This window comes from Cyanistes caeruleus, chromosome 7 (genome assembly GCF_971803275.1).
Source record: "Cyanistes caeruleus chromosome 7, bCyaCae1.hap1.1, whole genome shotgun sequence".
Taxonomy (NCBI): domain Eukaryota; kingdom Metazoa; phylum Chordata; class Aves; order Passeriformes; family Paridae; genus Cyanistes; species Cyanistes caeruleus.
In genome coordinates, this window is record NC_141707.1 from 16121681 (window position 1) to 16140052 (window position 18372).

Consider the following 18372-nt stretch of genomic DNA (forward strand, 5'->3'; position numbering starts at 1 on the left):
AAAAATGAGTAAGAAATGAAAAATGCACATCCATGCTGCCATTTCTCATCCATTGATTTCTACAGATTCTGAAAACAAATGTTTCCGTTGTATTTTACACACAGAGCAATGGAGGCAGTGAGAGCAGCACTCATCATGGTCCCAATCCACTCCAAATGCTGAAATCCATCCCATCCCCAGTCCCTTGCCACACTAGATGATTCCCATGAGCTCATCTCTGCAGTTACTAAGATGGAACGGCTCAGACCACACGGGAGCTGGAACCTGAGATGCTACAAAGAAGGAAGCAGATCAGAATGGATAAGAACTTGGTTTTCTGATAAAATCCTCATAGCTGAGACTGTCCAAAGAAAATGGACAAAAACAAAAGGTCAAATCCTGCCAGGTGCTCTTTTCCTTCCTTGGGTTCAAGAAGAGTTGTTGTTTTCTAAAGACATTTGCAAACCATTAGATAAGATCTCGGCACGCACACCAGGGCAGCTGCCTGGAAGATAACCTCAGAGGCCACGGGCCTAGCCCCAGGTCACAGGAGGTGGACTCAACAGAGAGGGCAAGAGCCAGACCAGCTTTTCCACAGCAGGGTTGGTTGGGCCCTGTCCCCTGGTGGGGCCATGCTGGTGAGTTGTAAGGGGCAAGTATGGGATGGCACATGGTGATGGCCCCTCTCCTCCCTGTCTCCCCTCTCGGGGACGCACAGGAAGACAGAGCAGCGCCTCTGGCCAGGTTGCTGGGCTAGCCTTCCCCCCTGGTCCTGCCCTGGGGTCCTGTGCCTGAGGGAAAGATAGGGCACCATCCCCTGGACAGGGGGATATGTGGGCCAGGCTTTGTGGGGAGTGGGCTGCCAGGAAGGGGAAAAGCCTGGCAGGGATGGGGTGGGAAGGGGAGGGAGCGAGTGTGGAGCTCCACTCCTGCCAGCTGCCTTCCTACTGCCTCCCCATCCCAGAAACGTAGCAGTGCTCAGCACGGAAACAGCCCAGCCAGCCCTGTCTGCTGCAAGCACATATTAATCACATTTTCCGCTGCTCCATCCTGCCTTTCCCGTTTCCCTTGCTGCTGAGTGCCAGCAGCTGGGGACTCAAAGGTGAGCCATCACATTTGGCAGGGAAACACCCTGGCCCCACTGTCATCTGAAACACCAGGGTGAGGGGAAGCAGGGGGCAAAAGAGAGGCTACGAGAGCTTCCCATCCTCTGCAGGGAGCATCATACCCTCCCCACCCCTCCTGCACTCGCTGGTTTTCTCTTGCATTAGCTCCCCGATAAATATGTATGTGAATGTTAGCTGACCCACCTATACATGGCAGAGCATTGCTTTTGGCCCACAGAGCTGGCAGAAATTCAGAGCAGTGTTTGGTACGCCCCATATGCCTACGAGTGCACATGCATATGTATCTGTGTGTATGTGCAGATATACATACGTGCATATATATGTATGTGTCTTTATATATATGTACCTATCTGCATGTTTATAGAGAGCCCCTGTCTGTCCACACCTTCCCCTCCCTCCCTGCTCCTCATGGCACCAAATCAAGCTGCGGCAGACTTGACGAATCCCTTTGGCATGGCTTGCTCCAGCGCTGCAGCCCGGGCTGGCGGAGCTCCGCGCTGGTGCAGGGAGGGAGCTGCACCTTGAGCACAGACATCGGGGAGCTTGCTTCGCACAGGAACCGCGGGATTAACGCGGGCACGGAATGGGGGACCGGAGCCCCCGGCACCAGGTCTGTGAGCAAGTGGCCCTGCCCTGGCTCCAGCGTAGCTCAGCAGCTGGCAGCCAGTTGTTTGGCAGGGCAGGAAAGCAGTCACCCGGATGCAAGGGGTAGGCGAGCCACCAAAAAGAAATTACTTATCCTCCAGCCTTGGGAGGTGTCTGCTAAATTAAGACCAGAATGTGGGGACAAACAGAGACTGGAATAGAGTAGTACAAAAGAAGAGGTTTGATTTTTGCACTTTTTTAATGAAAAGAGAAAACAGAGTAGAAAACAGCTGAGAGAAATCAAAGGCCAAGTCCCAAAATGGTGGCAATTCAGGTGGTTGTAGGATTGTTTTGGATTGGCACCAACCAGGCTTTAGCGTCTCGCTGGAGCGATGTAAATTGGCTCAGCAGCACTGAAATCAGTCATGCTGTCCTGCTCCACCCTGGCTGAGGATACAGTCTCCAACGCCCAGGACTGCAAGGCAGGGATATTTATTCTCCTCTGCAACTAAAACCACCCTCCAGGCCAGATTCCTGCTCCAGTTAAGACTTGAAAAGGTAAATTTATTGCCAGTGGTTATTTGAACACTGAGCTGTGTATATAGCTCATCTCTGTGCCCAGCATGATGAGTATCTCCCGTCTGACCCAGCTTTCAGAAAAGGTCCCCACGACACCCCAAAACCACCTGGGGTGAGGAGAGATGGCTCCAGTTCACTGAAAGCTCTGCTGCAACCAGTGGGTCCTGGGAGAGCACAGAGGCTCCACACCACTGCATGGGCACTGTGTTAGGACTGTACATGAGCTCTGCCCTGAGCTACTGTCCTGGAGCCAGCCCAGCCCAGATCTGCAGGAGCCCAGCTGAGAACTCCCCTGTGTCATGCTGGGCTGCCCTGTGCCTCCATTTCCTTCTAAAACAGGACTAACACTCCTCACTGGCACAAGGAGCTTAAATACTCCAAATATTGCAGGTATGAGACCCTGATAGGGACCTCTGCACAGAGAGGACTCATTCTGGGAAGCAGAGGGAATTTGAACCCAAGACACACTTGTGGGGAAGGGGAAATCACACAGCCCGGAAGGGAAGGAAATGTCTGGATGAATCCTGGACAAGGCAGGCTACTGCATTTCATGCCAGCAGCACCCGTGCCAGCAAAGGGAAGGGAGAGCTAATTTAATAGAAGTGCTGAGCAATCAAAAATTACTGGGATGTGTGTTGTGGGGGGGAGGTGTGGGACCCCAGCCAGAGTTCACACAGACACACTTTGGCACATCAGCCAGGAGGACCTGAACACAGCAGCAGTGCTGGTGGGTGCCACAGAAGAGCAGGGAAGCGCTTTCTTGAGGCACCCTTACCCAGGGAACAACCACATGAACAAAGGAATTGACAGAGAAAAACCAGCCCAGAACCATGGCTACCTTAACCCTCCTGCCCATACACCAAAGCTCCCATGCAGACCACTCCAAGTTTATCTCTCCTGGCCACACACCAGCACCCATTTGGTGTGAAATGGATGAACACCCCTATTTACCACCCTCCTTCCTCCCATCTCTGTGGGTGTCCTAGAAACACTGCAAGAGCATGCACAGCTCCCAGGGCTCAATGCACCCTTGCTGACCATGCCTGCTTAGCACAGATCCCACAGCTCTGGCAGCCTGAATTGTTTCTCATTATTTATTGCTCATTTTGTTCTCTGGGATGGTGCAATTGCCTCTTAGGATTTGTGCCCTTTCATTTCCAGGCCTCAGTAACTCCTGAACTACAGTTTCATGTGGTTTTGTGATTGTTAACGCAGCATGCAGATGGGTCTACGGCCATAAAAGCTCAATGAATCTTACATGGCAAAACACAGGCTGGGAAAACATTTTCTCCTTCATTTACAGTCAAAGAACATACTCCCGCCACCACAAAAGATGCAGCAGCAGCCAGGTTTTCCAAGGAAAACCTCTGCTGTGCAGAGGAGAAAGGACTATTTCTGCTCAGGGCATCATCAGTCTTTTAGCTGTCATCAGAAAAAGGGTCTCTCATGGATTAAACCCTCCGGGCCTGCAAAATCTCTCAGTTCTCTTCCCACTTGTTGGCTTCAAGACTCCCCAAGGTGCAGGCAGAAGAGACAAAAAGGACATTACCTTGTGGTTTTTCCCGTGCCGGTACATCATCCAGTCCTCCCCATTGGTGCTGACCTCCAGCTTGTAGGTACGGACATAGTAGCCCTTCTGGGTTTCTCTCGAGATGGCACCCTGTGTAGCAATGGCTGTGAGCACAGTCAGGAAGTGGAGGTCCACCTTTCAGGGGGAAAAGGGGACAAGAAAGAGAGTGGTGACCACCTGAGAGTCCAGAGTGGCTAATTAGTTCCTCTCTGTGTCCTTGAAAAATAAAAAGGTGCAAATTCAGCATGTCTCACTCTATCTGTGGGTGCACAGTTGAACAGCCACGACCCTTCCCAGGGCTGACTTCAGGAGGATAGGACCCCGGGCCAAGAGTAGCTAAGGGTCTTGGTGTCTGTTTATATGGGACCATCACCAAATCTTCTTCCTGCCTCAGACCAAGCAATAGGATCTGCACAGAAGCACATGTCCTTTAAAGCAGGACAGAGACCGACTTTTTCCATGTAAAATAAAAGCATGATATCCAATTAGCAAGTGCTGCAGCTCTTTGTTTTCCCTTGCTGTTTTTTTGGGTTTTTTTTTGTTTTTTTGTTTTACAACATGGGTTGAGAAAGGTCAGCAGAGCTGGCTTAGTAGCCCTGCCATGAATGAAGAATGAGATGTCTGCTAGAGGCAATGACATTCACCACCTCCTGCTCGCAGTGCCCTTTAGCAAGCAGCGTCTCCCGGCGATGTGACACAGCCAGAAGCTGTGTGCGGACACACTGTGGCTCTAACCAGCTCCCAGGGAAAGCCTTTGCTCTGTCAGCCCCCCGCCTGACATCAGCACGCTCACGCTCCCTGCATCACTGATGAGATAAATATTATTCTAGTTGTTTTTCTATGCACCCCCTGGAGACCTTGGTCCTCAGGCCAGTGGCGGAGTCAGTGGCCCTTGTAAGTGGCAGAGGTCTCTCAGTCTCTGTCAGTCTGATGGAAAGTCCATCAAGGTTTGGGCAGAAAGGAGGGGGCGGGAGAGAGACAGCGGATGGAGTCAGTCCTTGTGCAGGCAGGCTAATGGGAGAGCCAGCCTGCCGCATTTCACCGAGGCACTGCAGCTCCCCTGCTGCTTGCTCCCCATGAGCCACAGAGGCAATAAAAAATTCAACAAGCCTTATGGTCAAGGGTCAGTTTAACAGCGTGACACTCCATTTGGTGGAGGAAGAGGAGAGGGGTCTGGAAAGGTACCTGGAGGTACTCTTTGTTGCTGTCTACATTGGGGGTCCAGCCGTTGTCATCACTGTTGAGCCGGCTCTGCTGAGGGGTCCATCGCCCATCTGAGTAGGTGGAGGAGGCACTGATCTGCATGTTGGAGATTCTGCCAGACTCCATCCCCAGAGGCACATTGCACTGAAAGTCTAGAGCAGACACACACATACAGAGATTGGTTTACAGTCTCAGTACTTCACCCCCAGGTGAAAGGCAGCCCTGAACTAATCTGTCCAGCTAACCCTGAGCAAAGCTGCCTGTCTGGACACATGAACAGATCTGCACCATCTTGCAGGTTGTGTGTGTTCACAGATGGCACTGAAAAATTATAGATAGGGCAGCTTTGTGTTTGCATGGTCCTCTGAACACTAATACAGTCTTTAAGTCAGGGAGATCTTTCTCCCTTTCTCTATCTTCACCTTTGCTCAGTTTTGACACAATTCTGTCCCTTCCCTCCCTCCACCTCCACCAAGATGTTCCAAGTAGTCTTGCCACAAAGTTCCCATCTTCTTGAAGGCTGTAGGTGAAATCTAAGCACTGACAAGGCAAGGAATACAGACAGACACATTAGGAGGGTGCTTACTGTTGCCAGCAGGAACATCAAGGATTGGAATGGGCAGCTCTAAAGGTTTTGTGTGCATGTGAGAGCAGGGATGCACATGTGTATGTGTCTGTGTATATCTGCATGCACTCTGTGGTGTATCAGGCCCATTGGGATTAACCAGACAAGATTGTGAAAGACACTGCTATGCTTTTATTTGGATCTCCTCACTTCTAAGGCTTTAAAGTCACAATTAGCTCAGTTTATGGCACATTTCATCTATTTTATGGCAGCTGTCCTGTAAAAGCAATAGTAAAGAAAACAGTGATAGAAAATACTGCATGGGTCCAAGCGTGCTGCTCTGTAAAACCACCAAAATGCCTGTGTTTTTAATGTGGCCAAGTCAACCTTGGGTGGAAATAATGGGCCAAGTTAGGCTGTCAGTGCTATTATTAAAGTTTCAATTCACATCACCATAAATGAAAACAGGCCTGGCACTTTAATGAGGGCTCTTGTGCTTGATTTCTCAAGGTTTGTGTCCAACATCTTATTTTCAAATCCAGAACAGAAAAGGGATTAAAGAACAGATCAACTGAGTGTGGCAATAGGTAATGGTGAAGAGCTCATGCTTGTCTGTAACTCTCACAGCCTCAGCAGAACATCCCTTACTCAGTCACAGAGTAAGAGGTTGTAACCCTGCTGCCCTGGTGCTGCACAGCCCCTACTCTACCCTGCTCTCTGTCACAGGCTTTCAGCGGCAGGTCAGGGACTCCCTCTCTTCTCTGGGACTGAGGGGTGTCCTGAAGGCTGCTTCTGTTGTATCAGAAGTTCACTGTAAGCAGAGGTCAAGAACAGTAGCTCTGAGGCAAAAATACCATGGGAAAACAAATGGAACCTTTCCTTGCCTGCAAGTGTTATCACAAAGAATCAAAACGCTCTTCATTCTCAAAATACATAGCAGCTTACTTACTCACTCCACATCAATTTACCTCCCTTATTAAGGGTTATAAAACAAAATTTGGCTTGAAAATCTTAGAGCTTTAAGCAATCTTTAATTAGTCAGCCAAGAAATTCCAATTTGTGGTTTGGGACTGTGAATTTCTGGAAAACTAGAGAGAGAGAGAGCACATATTTTCCCCCATGCTTTAAAAAATCTGCTGCACATGCTGGGCTGAAGTCTTCCCCTAAATCCTTTGGGCTGAGCACATACATGAAAAATTCTAACCCAGAAGGTATTGAGAAGACTTCACAGGCAAGTGAAAAGTCAACAAAAGGTCAGAAAGTGAAATTCTTACTGAAATCTTACTTCTATCAGAAACAGACAACAGATCTAAGTGAAACTGCTGTCTGCACTGCTGGTGGAGAACCAGCCCCTGGACACACTTCTGCCTGCTTCACTCTTGCATATGCCAAATGACAGACAGGAAACACAGGGGACACAACGAAGTCGTACACACACACATTTCCAACTTACTTTCTGGGACTTCCTGGTGGATCAAGTGGTACTGAGCAGAGAAACCGTCCTTAGCCACCGCCAGGTCCGTGTGGAAGGTGAGAGAGAGGACGCCGGTGGTTGAGCGGATGTCTGATGGCATCTTAGTCCCACAATACCTGCCTATCAAGGGCCCAACTGCAAAAGAAAGAGCAGAGAAGGTAATGCCTGCTTTTCCACCAGCCTCCTGGGTCACCAGCACATTGCTGATCAGGATAAAAAAGATAGGCTTTGGGGATGGGCTATTTTTTATATCCATTGGCCTGGTGCCATGCAGTGCAGAAATACCCACTGCAGCAGGCATTGCTCTGCAGTTGCTGGGAAATGCTCTAGAATGCTCCATTTCTCAGCTTTGCTATAAGGTAGGGAGGTCCTCCCATCATTGCATGAGTGCACTGCCCTTCCCTGAGAGAGAACTGCTGGTGTTTGGAGTGTCCCATGGGGCTTTTCAGACCAGTGGTTACAACAGAGCGGTAGTTTGTGGTTTAATGAATGCAGCCTCCTGCAGGCACACTGTCCCCAAGCTGGGCACAGAGTGCCCTGATAGCAGGTTGCAGGCTGCAGCCACCCTTGGGGTTAGGCACCCTTGGTGCTCAGACTCAGACTCCACAGTTTTGGGGCTTTGTGAGACACCAGGAAGGGCCAAGGAAGGCAGTGCAGCACCCCATGGCTTACCCTGAGGGATGCCATCCCAGATGTCTAGCCAGTCATACTTGCAGTCTCCTTCCCCCGACTGCAGTGGATCATGCTCGAGGTCAAAAAGCAGAAAGTGGAGGAGGATTTCTGTCTTTGGCTTGGCTATGATGGTGAAGATGCAGTCCAGGTTGTGTGGATACTTGTCAGGGAAACCCGGAGACTCAATAGTGCCGTTGGAGGCAGTGAAGTTTCTGGAGCAGTCCTCGGAGCCTGTAGCAGCGGGAAAACCCCAGAGCCTTAGCAACGACAAAGCTTAACACCAACAACTTAACACTTTGGAAACCCCATGCTGAGTTTAGTGAGGTTGTGTATTCACTTCTGGAAATGTCCTGCAGCTCAAGAGCTGTGGGAATTACTGCAAGAAGTGAGATGGTGATTTTCAAAACTTTCCACAGGTGGAGAGACAAGGTCCATGAGGTCACTGTAGTGAACAACATGGTCTGAAATTCCTTAGACAGCTTTGCAGACACGATCTGTACATCACTGCTGACAATTACCTGAAAACCAGGGATAGAAGAGCGATCCTATCCAAAGCCATTGCTGTGATTTGACAGGCCAGCAGCCTGCCACATCCCTCACACCGGTGGTGGTGGACAGGGAGGCCACACCAAGCTGGCCTGTCTTCCCCAGGTGGCCCTTTCCACTCTAAGCCGTCCCCTAAACACTGACCTGGCAGACCTGTGTGCTGCTCCGGAGCCTGCAGAGAGGCCGGCCAGCACGCAGGGAGCTGCTATCCACAGCACTCATGACATTGCTGCTACCTGCAGCCACAGCGGCCCCAGGTCTGACAGAGAGGCCCTGTTTGGGGAAGCAGCTGCCTGGGATGGGGCAGAAGGGCAGAGAGGAGTAATGGGATGCATTCTTTTTAGAAAGGCTGTTCCCATGGGCCAGTCTCCTGCAAACTCCTGCCTTCCAGTACAGATATATGTGCCTCAGTTTCCTCTTGAGAAAATCTGGAAGCACAAATATTTACACAGTGAAAGGGTCTGTGGGAGGGTGCCAAGGTCTCCACTGTTTGCTGCAAACCCTTGGGAAGCACACAGTTAGCCTGCAGCACCCCCCCTGAGACCCACACAAGGGACAGGGCCAGCTCCTGCATACGTCTCCACAACGTGGCCACATTAAGAGTGGGGATAACAGAGGCTGTGGCAGGGGGGTCTCTGCTGAGAGCAGGAACAGAGCCCTCTTTTTCAACAGAATGAGCCATCCACACCAGAAATGCAAGTTATTTCTATCCCTAAGGAAGACCTTTGCGTGGTGGGGAGGACAGACAATGTTGCCTCTTATTTATTGCTGACCTCAGCACTGGCCTCGGCTGCAGCCGGGCCAGCTCAGTGCCCCCTCTCATACAGCCAAGGTGCCTGGGGTGCTTGGGGAAAGGGGAATTTGTGTCATATTCATACCACGGTGACTTTGAAACCCTTGCCAGGACAATAGGCAACAGAAATCTGCAGCCTGGAGCTATCAGAGGAGAAAGGGGGTGTTAGAGAGGCTGCCGGGCACTGCTGCAAGCCGGCATCCGCAAAGGTTTCTGCTTCACTTTTACTGGGACACTCGCCTTCTCCTCTAGAAACCCTTCTGCACCGGCTCTTCCAGGCAGCACGAGCCCTCCCAGGACTAATGGGAGACTTGTTATTCAATTCAGCATTAACCTATGGAGTCAGGCCAGCAGCCCGCAGTAATAGTAGGATCTTGCACTGCATTATGCAGTGCCTGGCTGGAGAGCTACTCAGGAGAGGCTCTTAATTGACTACCTAATGAACAGCCAGCTTTTCTGGTGTGAACCTGTGGGGTAAAATGCAGAGGCAAAAAAAAAAAAAAGGCCAAACACAAATCACAGCATAATGCCACGAGCAGGGATAAGGGTGTCTTTCATTCCAAACAACCTGAAAGATGAACAGATAAGTAGAGAAAATACCACAAGCTCTGAGTTAGGGAGAAAATCAAAGGCTAAACCCAGAGTCAGGGATTGTCCCCTAGAGACAGCAAGGTGTAACTATGCCACCACATTAGACAACAGTTTCTTCATGTGGAGCTCTTACCGCATTTGGCATCCTTGTCTACATTTTGGCTAATGGCAGCAAACACAATGATCAGCTTTTTATAAGGAAGCCACAGATAATCAACGGGAGTCATGCTGGCTTTGGCAGCACAGGCCAGCCTGAGAGGAGACTTTGATGCCCAGTGCTGGGGAGCTCAGGCGGCCCTGCCAAACTGACTCACAAAGGGAGCAGCAGGGAGGCTGCACCAGCCTGGGCAGGCGGCTCTTGTCAGCCCAGACTGCTGACTGATACCCATCAGGGGATTCAAAGACTGGTATGTGGTTGTTTGTATGCAGATTGCTCCTCTCCCACACAGTGATAAGGGAAATTTAGCACAGGTTGGGGAAATAAATGCTCCATTGAAAAGAGCTGGTTTTTTAGGTCACCTTTAAGAAGCAATCTTCAGCCACTACTGCCTTTACTGATGTGGACAATGACAATCTGATGACCTTTAAAGCTGGTGACACCCTTGCTGGTTACCCTGACAGCTCAGAGGGACACTTGGCCCATGCCTGCCTGTCTGCCTGCCAGCAGAAGGCAGGGCTTGTTTGCACTGCAGGACCCTGCAGCCAGCACTGCCCTCTCTGGAGCCCTGGCAGGGACCGGGCTGGGCAGATGTGGGCTGGGAGTGCTCCCTGATCACGGGCTCATCCACACTCCTGTGCCAAAACCTGCCTTGCCAGGCTTGATTTTGTGGGCTTCGACTGTATCTAGAGAGGATGGCTGTCTGCAGGGGTGGGGGTGGCAAAAGGAACCCCAGCACCACTCCAGACCTGAGGGCAGTACTGTGAGGACTTACATTGAGGAACACAGATTCAGCTCCAGCCTCCATCCAATACCTGCTCTCCTCCAGATCACCCCTTCATTCCTCTTCCTCCCTCCCTGTAACAACTTCTCCTTTCCTCATAAATTTGGTCCCTAACTGGCTCCCAACCAGACCGATGGGTTCCTGCCTGCCATCCCTTCCCACAGCGTGGCCGGGCCACCTCAGCCAGCCGGACCACTCCACATTGCCTCATGCCCCGAGTCAGGGCATGGACCCAGTGTGAGGTCAGGCACAGCACAGTCTGCTGTCAGACCTCACGGGAGGTCTGAGAAGGGGGAGAGAGGCAAGGGCGGCTGAGCTGAGTCTTCCCACCTGTATTCTTTGCCATCCTCTGTGATGGCAACTGGTCTTAGCAAACCTCAATATCTGGCTGAATCACTAAACTTTCAGGACTAAGCTGCATCCTAACCATAAACTAGCAGTGGTGGTGAGCTGGCTGCACAACAGCTCAATAGCCAGTAATGCAGTCCAGGCAACCGCCAGCAACAGCACTTTCCTCATCCATCTGAACCTTCACATGTGTCCTGTCCTCATTGATTCACAATTAATTTAGGGGGTCTCATTCTCTTGCAGCAGTCTCCACATTCACATCTACCCATGGTGAGGTTGTGGCTGTCTGTGCACCTCTGCCTGCTGCACAGCTGGCCCAGGGCCCCTGGGCACTGCTGCCTGTGCTCCACATCTTTTCTTTAGAGAGGCTGGACAAGCAACCTTTTTGGTTCTTCCCACGGCACAGACTTTGTTTTTGGTGCTGGATGCAATGACTGAAAGCCACATGTGTTGTCTTCCAACACATCACCAAAGGAATGAGGGCACAGGGCAGGTGCCTGCATACCCACACAAAACACTCTCCTGTTCCCTCAGCATGCAGGCACACCTATCTCACATGCACACAGAGAAGGGGCTATTTGTTCAAGCCTCTTTCTTCCCAGGCACAAAATTCTGGCAAATATTTAGACAGAAACACTGTTAAATGGGCTTTGAGCAGATTTTTCTTTCCTTGATAATAGTTCAGTATTAAACAGAATTATGAGCAGTTCCTCTCATATGAGCCTGGAAAGGCGCTGCCTCGGACTTTGACAGCATTGCTGACAGCAGTCACTTGAAAACTAGAGCTCCCCAGTTACAAACCTCACATCCATGGAGAGAAAACACAGCATCACTGATCAACCCTGAATCACAACTCCACAGGAGGGGGAGCTCCATGCACTTCTAACAGAGGGACAATCCCCTTTTAGCCCTAACGAGCTCTACACATGACAGGGAGTAAAGATATATGTTTCTAGTCCTCAAATCAAGAGAGCATTTAAGGAGGAACCCTGCTTTAATTGCCACACCGTGATCCAAAAATGCACTGTAATGTGCCACTAAAATCTTTAACTTCTTGGAAATGTGATGCACAGACTTGCTTAAATTAAAAAAAAAAAAAAAAAAAAAAAAAAGTCAGTAAAAAAAGTCAGTTATCTCTGGAAAATACGCTAGAAATGACATTGAAAAGGTGGTCAAAGCATCTCAAGATGAAGATAATTGTGTCAAACAGTCTGGGAGACAGGCACTGACTCAGACACTCACCTGTCTTGTAGATCTCATAGCGCAGAGAGAAGCCAGCACCTTGCCGTGCGTAGTCAGAGGTGAACTTGATATAGAGAGAGGGGCCAGAAGAGATGATGGTTGGGGGGGCAATGTTCCCACAGTGCTTGCCCAGCAGGTCTGCCGCTTCACTGTCCCCGTCGCGGATCTCGATGTAGTCGTACCTGCGGAGGCAGGTGAAATGGCAGGGAAACCATCTGTCAGGGAGGTGCTCAGTATGCCAGGTACAAACAAAAACCACTCTTGGTATCTGCATATTTCACAGAATGTCTTCCAGACCGGTACCTGGGACTCTCTTATTCACACCACACCACACACCCCAAAACACGTTCTGTCTTTTGTCTGACTACGTTTATATCCTTTCCTCTGCTGTCATTCACATCACTGATTTATTGCACATAAATCCGATTCACCTTCACAGCCAACACGCAAAATTTAGGACACACTTTACCTCCACTTCCACAAAACTCCTTTGGCATGGGAGAAGCTCAGATACAACTCTCCTGGGGCTGCTCTCCTCCCCATACCTCTCTTCTGAAGTGCCATTGTACTGTTTGGCAGAGCTCACTTTATTCCAGTATCCACGTGGGACTTGGCCACACACGTACCAAGTGTGATACTGTCAGTGTTCAGTCCATGTGAGCAGGTAGCTATTTTGTGCACTGACACCACACTGGTCCTTTAGCAAGCATGGTAAGTACACTCACTTAGCACTTGGACTTTAACATTAGTCCTCTCCTATTAAGTGCTAATGAAGATTTTGTGTGGATGAGACGTTTTGTGTAAGAGCTGGGTACCCACACTTGCTGTGGCTGATCTTGTACACCCTGTAACCTGCCTTTGCTAAACCCTACCTGAAGATGTTCCACCTGCCCACTGGCCTGGGTGTCTGACCGGTCTGGGGGAGGAATGTGAAGGGTTAGAAGAATTGCCTCCTGGTGCAGAGACAAAAGCTTGTTGCAAAGCTTGGCTGGAAGGTGAAACTGCCACACATCCCTTTGTATTTTCTAGGCCATGAGTAGGCAAGGTAGTAGTATCAGGCTCTGCGTGCTGTGAAGAAACAAACAGCTTTTACGTGTACATCTTGTTCTTCAGCTGCTTTCTAACACCCACGTTCTCCCGCCCCTCTCCTCTCTGGCCAGCACGCTGCTATTTACAGAAACTGACCGTCTCTCTAGGACTGTTTATTTGCTTTGTATCAACCTGTTTGAACAACATGCTACAGCTCTCCTCACGGGGCCAGGGAGGAAAAAAGCATTTCCAGGCTGCCAGGAATCTGCCTTTCTTCTTTGTCACAAGATCTTCTGTTTGGGAATGAAGAGTTGAAAGGAGAAGTAGCTTGCTGGATACAGAATGATCCTCATGTGACTCATTCCCGTTCTGCAAAGCACATATCGGCGAGCAACAACCTCAAAACAAACTTACAGGGACTTAGTGTGCTCCTCCACAACGAAAGATGGCCCAGACGGCTTCGGTTTCACTCCTTTCTGGGACTAAATCAGGCTGAGAGCCAGAAGCAAAATGCCTGCAGATAAAGTCCTGTCTATGCTGGACCGAGCACTCAACTAGCTGCAATCGCCCAGCCTTTAACTTCATTACAGACTCAATTGGCTTGGCCAAGGTCTTGAGAAATGGCACTCAAAGAGGAAGAGCATTTGGCTTAGCTGGTCTGTGGACACACAGCAATGCAAATGAAGATCTGCTCCCCCTGCTCTCTCCTCCTCAGCTCTGCCTAGCCCCTATCACCTTGTGACCCCTTATTACCCTGACACCAGTCAGCAGCACCCTGCGTGACCCCACTAATGTCCATCATGTGTGGCTTCATCCTACCATCTCTCTAGGGAGGAGGAACATAGAAGGCAGTGTTAGTGCTTCTTCTAAGTAGAAATTTTTCCTGCTTGTTTGTCTATTTGTTTAAAGTAGTACTGAGCAAACAGCGGGGACATTTTGTTCTCTAAATAACTACTTGCTTTCAGCGTGCTTGCAGCCCTTCCACATCTGAAGTGCACATCTGTGCCGCAGAACTACTGGCTACCAGTGAAATTGTGAGTATGTGGCAAAAAATTAATTTGGCAAAGACATGAATGTTGGCAAAACACAGTTAATGGAGTGGACTGTAAAAGCTGCCATTTTCATGCACAAGCAGAGGTTAGCTGCATCCCAGGGAATCACATCTGTCTGTGTCCTCGTGGGGTTGTACCTCGCCAACACAGTACATGGCTTCAGCTACTTAACTGCAATGATCCTGCTGCTGTAGCCAGCACACCAAATACCCTAATGCTGTCCACATAGCTCCTCAAGCCACACAGTTCTGTAGGAGCCCTGGAATTTCAAAAGCAAGTCCTGGACCAAGAAATTTTTGCTTATTGAATGGGTGACAGACTTCCAATAATACATACAATTAGGGAATATTGCAATCTGCTCATGGGCAATCTGCAAATGGAAAATTAAAAGAATGAATCTAGTAAGTAAATCATCAGGAAGTATTTGCCTTTTTAAATTAAGCCCTATTTGGCTTCATTCAAGCATCTAACTTAGCTTTCTCATACTGGAGTTAATCCTTAATAAATCAAATGTTAAAAACAACTGAAAAAAAGCCCTTAAGAGAAGGTCAGGAAATCATTTTTTGCCAAATGTAAAATTAATATAAATGTGTAAGAGTTTATTCCCTAGTTAAAAAATCTTGGCCCAAGTCCTCTGCTCTGCATGAGGCAAAATTTTTTCTTGGGGTCACATAAACAGAGTGTGATTTGGGGAAGTATTACACTTGGGAGATAGCACCTGCCCAGATAAGCAGGACCCCCTACTTCCTCTGCATCACAGCAATTAAGCTTTAGGCTTTCAAAACAGAACACCAAAGACATCCAATCAAAACTGTTAAACTTCCAAACTTCAGCAAGAATGCCAGCTAATCCCCACCACAGATTCTTTTGGGATCATGCACCTCAGTCATGCCCATGCCTTGGCCCTCAAACAAACAACCTGATAAACCCCATTCTCCTCATTCTGGGTCACTGGACACATTACAATCCAGTTTGGCCAAATCTTTGCTCCTGTTAAGGTTAAGCATGGTTTCTAGGCTTTCTTCTTCCCCTGAGTAAAAAGAAGTAAAACTGGAAGGAAGAAAACCCAACCATGCTTTCTACTCTAACAATTTCTTTTTCAAGTAACTATGGCTTAGGGCACAGCTGGGCAGGACACACTTATGCTGCAATGGTGTTCAAACTGCCTCATACAGTGCCCAGCAATTTGCATTTCACCCTTGCATTGTTCCAGTCAACATGCACCAACATTCTTGTGGGCTGACCTCTCTGGCATTACCTCCACTGGGAAAGCTGCCATCTCCAAGCACATTTCATGGCCACTTCTCCCCACCTAGGCATTGCTCCAAGGAGCCAAGCATAAACATGTGAGGGCAGGGTGCAACCTCTGTAACCCACAAGTATAACCGATTGATTTACCAGCTCTTCTTTTGCCGGGAAGGTGACCACAGTTGGCTGCTCCTCCAGTGGCACAATGGTAAGATATTCTGAGCTGCCACTTGAGTGAGAACACCAGTGAGCTGGCTTGAAACCTCCTCAAACAGCTTTTCACCAGGGAGTTTTGAGGCTAGGAGGCAATGCTTAAGTGCTTTTAACTGCCCATGCAATGGAGGCTGAGAAAGAAGGGAAATACAAGGCTTAGAAGCTCTTCTTGAAGCTGTTTAACAGAATTAAACGAAAAATGTATGATGCTTACAAATATTGCTGCATTTTTATCACAGATTTTTTTAGCAGAAAGTGCTTTGCTGATGTTAAGAAAGCTTCTATAAACTAATTATAAAGCACTTCTACAGCCTGTATTATTCATGCTTGTTTGCTTACTTTTTCCTCCAGTCAACCTCTCTGCTTCCCAGGCTTTCCTTTCTATTTTTCCTACGTCACTTTGCTGGCTCCCCAAATGAGGTGCAACAAAGGCAAACAAGCCCCAGCTGTAGTGATTATGAGAAGACCTCCAGCTTCTCAGTCCTTTTCTGTTGTGAAATAGCTAATCTGCTCCCTGACCATTGAGCTGTGCTCCATGATCCCCTGGGGACAGGACAGACCTCCCAGGTGCTCACCCAGGCACTGCTGAGCTCCAGAAATGCCACAACCTATGTGGGGAGCAGCACCAGAAAGCCTGTGACATTCCTCTGGGTGCTCCTCCCCAGAGGACACTCAACACAAACAGTTTAGTGACCCAGACTGCTGAACACAAAATCAACAACCCTGCTGACCTCCATGCCCAGCTCCCAAGAGATGCTGAGTCCTTCCCCCGCTGAAACATTCTTCAAGGGCATTACAGGGACAGAGATCATGATGGGGAGAAACATGAGGAACAAATTATTTATATGTTCTCAGCCATATCATGAGTCCTCTGAATACATAAATTTGTGCAAGCCTTGCTTCAAAGCCTAAGGAGGACTGGCCAAGCTCTGACCTAGCTGGCAGCTTTCTCCATCTCTCTCTAGAGCTATGATTTTAAGTAGGGGAGGGCTTGCACTCAGCAAAGCCTGGTTTCCAGTGCTTACGAGGATTGGAGAGCGAGGCAAGGCTCTAACCTGAACTTCCCCAATGTTTAATTTGGAGCTATTATTTATAGGCGTTTCCATGGGGCTCATGACTGCGGCTGGCAAACAGTAATGATGGGATTCTCACGAGACCCTGGGAGGTAGGAAGGCAGAGAGGAGCAGACCTGCCCCAAGGTCACACAGGAAGTTTGAGGCACAGCCAAGAATAGAAGCCAGTCTTGACTGGGGAGATTATATTATATTGGAGAAATTTGGCCTAGATAGACAGGGAGACAAATAGGTACAGACTGCATGCCAACAGCCCTAAATTTGGGAATGCCCAGGGCTGACTTGAGCCTTCGAGACCTCTGATCTGCTTGAACCATGTGTCACTGTGTCTTGAATGACTCTGCTGAGGAAGAGAAACTGCAATTCCAGTGAAATTTGGCAGGTGTTCATATTCTGCAGGAAGCTGGGGAAGGCCTGTGCTTAGCCACAATGGCAGCTAGTTAATGCAATTGTTCCCCCTTTAAAAACGTGATGCGGGGTTTATTTCTCAGAAATAGTTATAAAAAGCATAAGGTTTTCTGAACATCCTCTAAGAACGGGCAGTTTCTTAGAAATTAAATGGCATTTGCAGCATAGAGATAGTTAAGAAATGGTGAGCCAGCATCTCTGTGGTTGTGCAATCAAGAGGTGGATAGAATTAATGTCCATTACACGCTAGCTGGCTTAGTTGATTTTTCTGTGTCACCGCCCATCTTCATGCTCTTTTGTATGCCACCTTCCAACCAAATCCTTATTTCATGGGTGGTTACATTGCAAAAGACAAAAAAAACTTTTCCATGATGTTTACACAATCTTGAGCAACTGCAGGACATACCCTTCAGAGGTTAAATTGTTCCAGAAGCTACCGAGGACTTTTAAATGATTTTTTTTTACAGCCTTGATAGCAGAGGCGAGCACCGCTGTTGTCTGATGAAACAAGAGCAATGAAGTTTGATCTTAGCTGCCAGCCCTTAATCAGGGTAATTAATTATAAATACAGCAGATGAATTGGATTCTCCTTTGACTTGAACTGGTTTTACACATGTGTAACTCATCATTTTAAGGGTAATCACTCCTAATTTATCCTGGTGTGAGAAGAGAATCAGTCCTCATAGACACAGGCCCTGATGTGGATTTGTGCACAGAACTAAAAAGCCTGTACCACATCTAGGTTTAGCCAACTAAATGTCCTCTGCTCTCAGTGAAAGCAGATTTCTCACACGCAGCTTGGGATGGGATTAATTGTTCTTCTGCACTGACAACAGAAGTACTTTAAATCACTCTTACTGACTAGATCTAGGCTTTGAGTGTCTGAACAATGCAGAGATGAATCTGATCTCAGTCTCAACCTTTTGGGGCCGTTTTTGCCTATGCTGAGGCAAAAGATGCTCACAGAGCTTGCCCTTGTTTTGCCCTTATGGAAATAACTGACTCTGGCAACAACAGAGAGAAATGTGCTATAATTGCTCTGAATCTGAAGGGATTTCACTGGATTTCAGTGACTAAAATGGCAAAAATCCAATGGCAGCAGAGGGAGAGCTAGGCTGATGTGGGGGGAGTGGG

General features: G+C 48.7%; 1 protein-coding gene across 7 annotated transcripts in view; it reads right to left on the reverse strand.

The window, feature by feature from the left end:
• NRP2 (neuropilin 2) overlaps positions 1-18372 on the reverse strand; it is an 89058-nt gene that overhangs the window by 48121 nt on the left and 22565 nt on the right. For all 7 annotated transcript variants that reach the window (XM_086897500.1, XM_086897502.1, XM_086897501.1 and 4 more), the window contains exons 3-7: positions 12216-12397; positions 7755-7985; positions 7062-7217; positions 5026-5195; positions 3820-3975 (exon numbers count right to left, since the gene is read on the reverse strand). In XM_086897500.1, coding sequence (XP_086753626.1) covers positions 3820-3975; positions 5026-5195; positions 7062-7217; positions 7755-7985; positions 12216-12397 — 895 coding nt within the window. The remainder of the gene's footprint in view (positions 1-3819; positions 3976-5025; positions 5196-7061; positions 7218-7754; positions 7986-12215; positions 12398-18372) is intronic.